Below are 2,969 nucleotides of genomic sequence, written 5' to 3'. Positions count from 1 at the left end.
TTTATCTATTTTTGAAGAAGTCAATTTTGTTCTCCTTCGCTATTTATATTGGCCTCTTTTTCTCTTGCATACATTCGTTTCAATGTTGCCAGAGAATCAACCAAATCTTTGTATTTCATTACCTCTACGGTAATGGAACCCTGGACTTAGCGAAGCGTCGTTCCTGTTTGTAGTATAGTTAGTTATTTAGGTGTTAATCACATTTTAAGCCTCATTTTCCCTGGCCACACGAATTAATGCATTTTTTCCATCAGCCAAATCAAGACTATTAGGAAGTCTATGTTTAGCGTGATACTAAAGTTGTACCATCTATGAGACACTTATTTTAAAACGAAGGAAATATAACTTACTTTACTATGATTTGTATACTAGCTAGGCAGATTAGATTTTTAGCTAATGGAGAACACAAACTTGGCAATAGATAGAGACGACAAGAGAACAAGAAAATACTATGCATGCATCAATGGGTCGCTAAATTAAAGACACACATGTATGCATGAGGTGCCATCCAACATTGTTACATCATGTCCAGCATTGGTACTTCATAAGTACTCCCTCCATACCTAAATATAAGTCTTTTAAGATATTTCACTAGATGTCTACATACGCAACAAAATGAATGAATCTATACTCTAAAGTATGTCTATATACATCCGTATGTAGTCCATTAGTTGAACCTCTAGAAAGACTTATATTTAGGAACGGAGGGAGTATGTATCATCCTCCAAATGAAACAGCAACTCATAACTAATCCAGTAATTCGTATCCTAATGTGCACTATTATATTATTGGCTAGCAGCAAGTTAACCTCTTTCCTCAACACACTGCCATTTACCATTGGCCGTTATGTTTAGGTGCCATGATGAGTAATTCTGTCCAGTTACTCAGACACATAGCAAATGAGATTTAACTCGACATTACTGCAAATTAGGCATCACTTTTATTTCTCCTTAACTATTTGCTTGGATTCCTTTGTCCCTTAACCTTTTTATAGTATTGGGTGAACTTAACTCATAAAACAATTCCTACCCTTGTGTCTATCAACTGTCCAGAAATCGGGATGAACATATATAACACGTGTGGTATGAATTATCTGTTGCCAAAACTAAATAAGGCCATTTTCATTGTGGGCCTCCTCTTTGGACCGGGAATCACTTTAAGTGGATCTCCGTTGGAGTGCTTGCGTGGTCTCTGTATACGATCCGTAATAAGCTAATTAACGATTGAGCGTGCGCGTTTGCGGTAACCTACTGACGCGAAATACAAAATGTGTGACTATTTGCAGCTTGACGTACGTTCGCTTAGCCGTGGCCCGGATCAAGTCGCCATCAACATCCTCATTGCAGATCTTCAGATATATGTTGGTCTAGCGTCGCTGCTCCCTCCTCCACCACACAAGCCGGCACTTGGTCGCGGCGTGGCACTGAACGCCCCTTTTTGTTGTTGTTGTTGTTGGGCTTGTTGAGTTGTGCCCTCGGCATTAACCTTTCATATATACCTTGTTCATCTGCTACCTGTGTGTGCGGGTGTGGTATACTGAATCCTTATATGCTCATTGTTGACTATGGTAGTTTGCTTTATATATAAAGCTGGATGAAAGTATTTTTTTCAGTATCGTGCAAATCTTACAGATCCACCATCATACCAAGCTTTTAACAAGGTCTGATTAACATAAAACATCCTTGCATGCATTTTTGCGATGTTGGCAGCAGAGATAAGTAAACAAGGGCTTTTATTTCATCATTAATCTCAAGCACAGACACAAATCACAATTGAAGGTCGACCCAAAAATATGTTTCGTTGCACGACAATAGAAACGAAGTAGAAAAACAAGATTGCATATGCATCATGCATCAACGGCACGCAAGCTGCATATATATATAACCAAAGACTGACCACAATTAAAGGGCTTCCATGCATGCAGAATAACGGATGACTGGATCTTATTCACTTTCGTCTCACTTGGTCAGTAGGGGAAGCCGGCTGGGGCGAACCCCGGCGGGGGCGGCGGAGGCATGGCCAGCAGCATTTGCTGTATCTCCATCCCAGCGTTGGTGCTGCTGCTGCTGCTGGTGCTGCCCAAGTCGAAGGTACCGCCCCCGGCAAGCTGCTGCTGCGGGGGCGCCTGGAGCATGCGGTTGGCGCTCCTGGAGCGGCCGACGTTGAGCGCCTCCTGGAGCACCTGGTTGGCGCGGTCCGAGACGGCGGCCTGCACCTCCACCAGCGCGGCGGCGAAGGCCATGAGCTCCTCCTCCCCCATGTCGCGCAGGTCGGCGTCGAGCCACGCGGCCATCTGGTTGCCCGCGGCGCGCTCCTTGGACATAGCCTCCTCCGCGCGCTCCTTGCGCGCCTTCTCCGCCTCCAGCTGCGTGCGCAGGTTGCCGTACTGCCGGTTCAGCTCCGCCAGGTTGCGGTCGCCAGCGGCGCCCAGGCCGGCAGCGGCCACCACCGCCCCGGCGGCCTGCGCCGCGGAGGGGACGAAGCGGTCGAGGATGGCCTCGACGGAGGGGTGGCCAAAGGAGAAGGCCTTGCCTGCGGGGGAGAAGACGACGGCAGCCACCTCGGCGCCGCACAGCACGGCCAGCTCGCTGGCCTTCTTGAAGAGCCCGGCCCGGCGCTTGGAGAAGCAGACCTGCCGCGCCTCCTCGCTCTCGATCTTCCGGATCTCGATCTTCTGCCGCCCCATGCTTGCCCTCCGCCGCGGCGCCGTTGCCATTGCCATTGCCAGAGACTAGATTGAGACGATGTATCTGGCTGCTACACGAGGATCGGTGCTTATATAGCAGCCGAGAGGCGATCATGGACGAGCTGAGAGAGGAGACGAGGAGGAATTGCACTCCCATGCATGCTCGTAATGAAATGAATTGGCCTGTACTACTGTACATGACAACTCATCATGGGCGATGCAAATTTTTATCACTCTTCCCTGCCCATGAGTTGTCATGCCACGCGCAACACACGATCACAGC

General features: G+C 48.1%; 1 protein-coding gene across 1 annotated transcript; it reads right to left on the bottom strand.

The window, feature by feature from the left end:
- Positions 1 to 1,966: 1,966 nt before the first annotated feature.
- Positions 1,967 to 2,716, bottom strand: LOC123442309 (agamous-like MADS-box protein AGL61). The gene has a single exon (XM_045118325.1). The coding sequence runs from the start codon at positions 2,714 to 2,716 to the stop codon at positions 1,967 to 1,969; it is 750 nt and encodes a 249-aa protein (XP_044974260.1).
- Positions 2,717 to 2,969: the final 253 nt, after the last annotated feature.

The sequence above is a fragment of the Hordeum vulgare genome, chromosome 3H, assembly GCF_904849725.1.
Source record: "Hordeum vulgare subsp. vulgare chromosome 3H, MorexV3_pseudomolecules_assembly, whole genome shotgun sequence".
NCBI classification, from domain to species: Eukaryota; Viridiplantae; Streptophyta; class Magnoliopsida; order Poales; family Poaceae; genus Hordeum; species Hordeum vulgare.
Note: the sequence above shows the minus strand (reverse complement) of the source record. Positions and strands in the feature narration are given on the sequence as shown.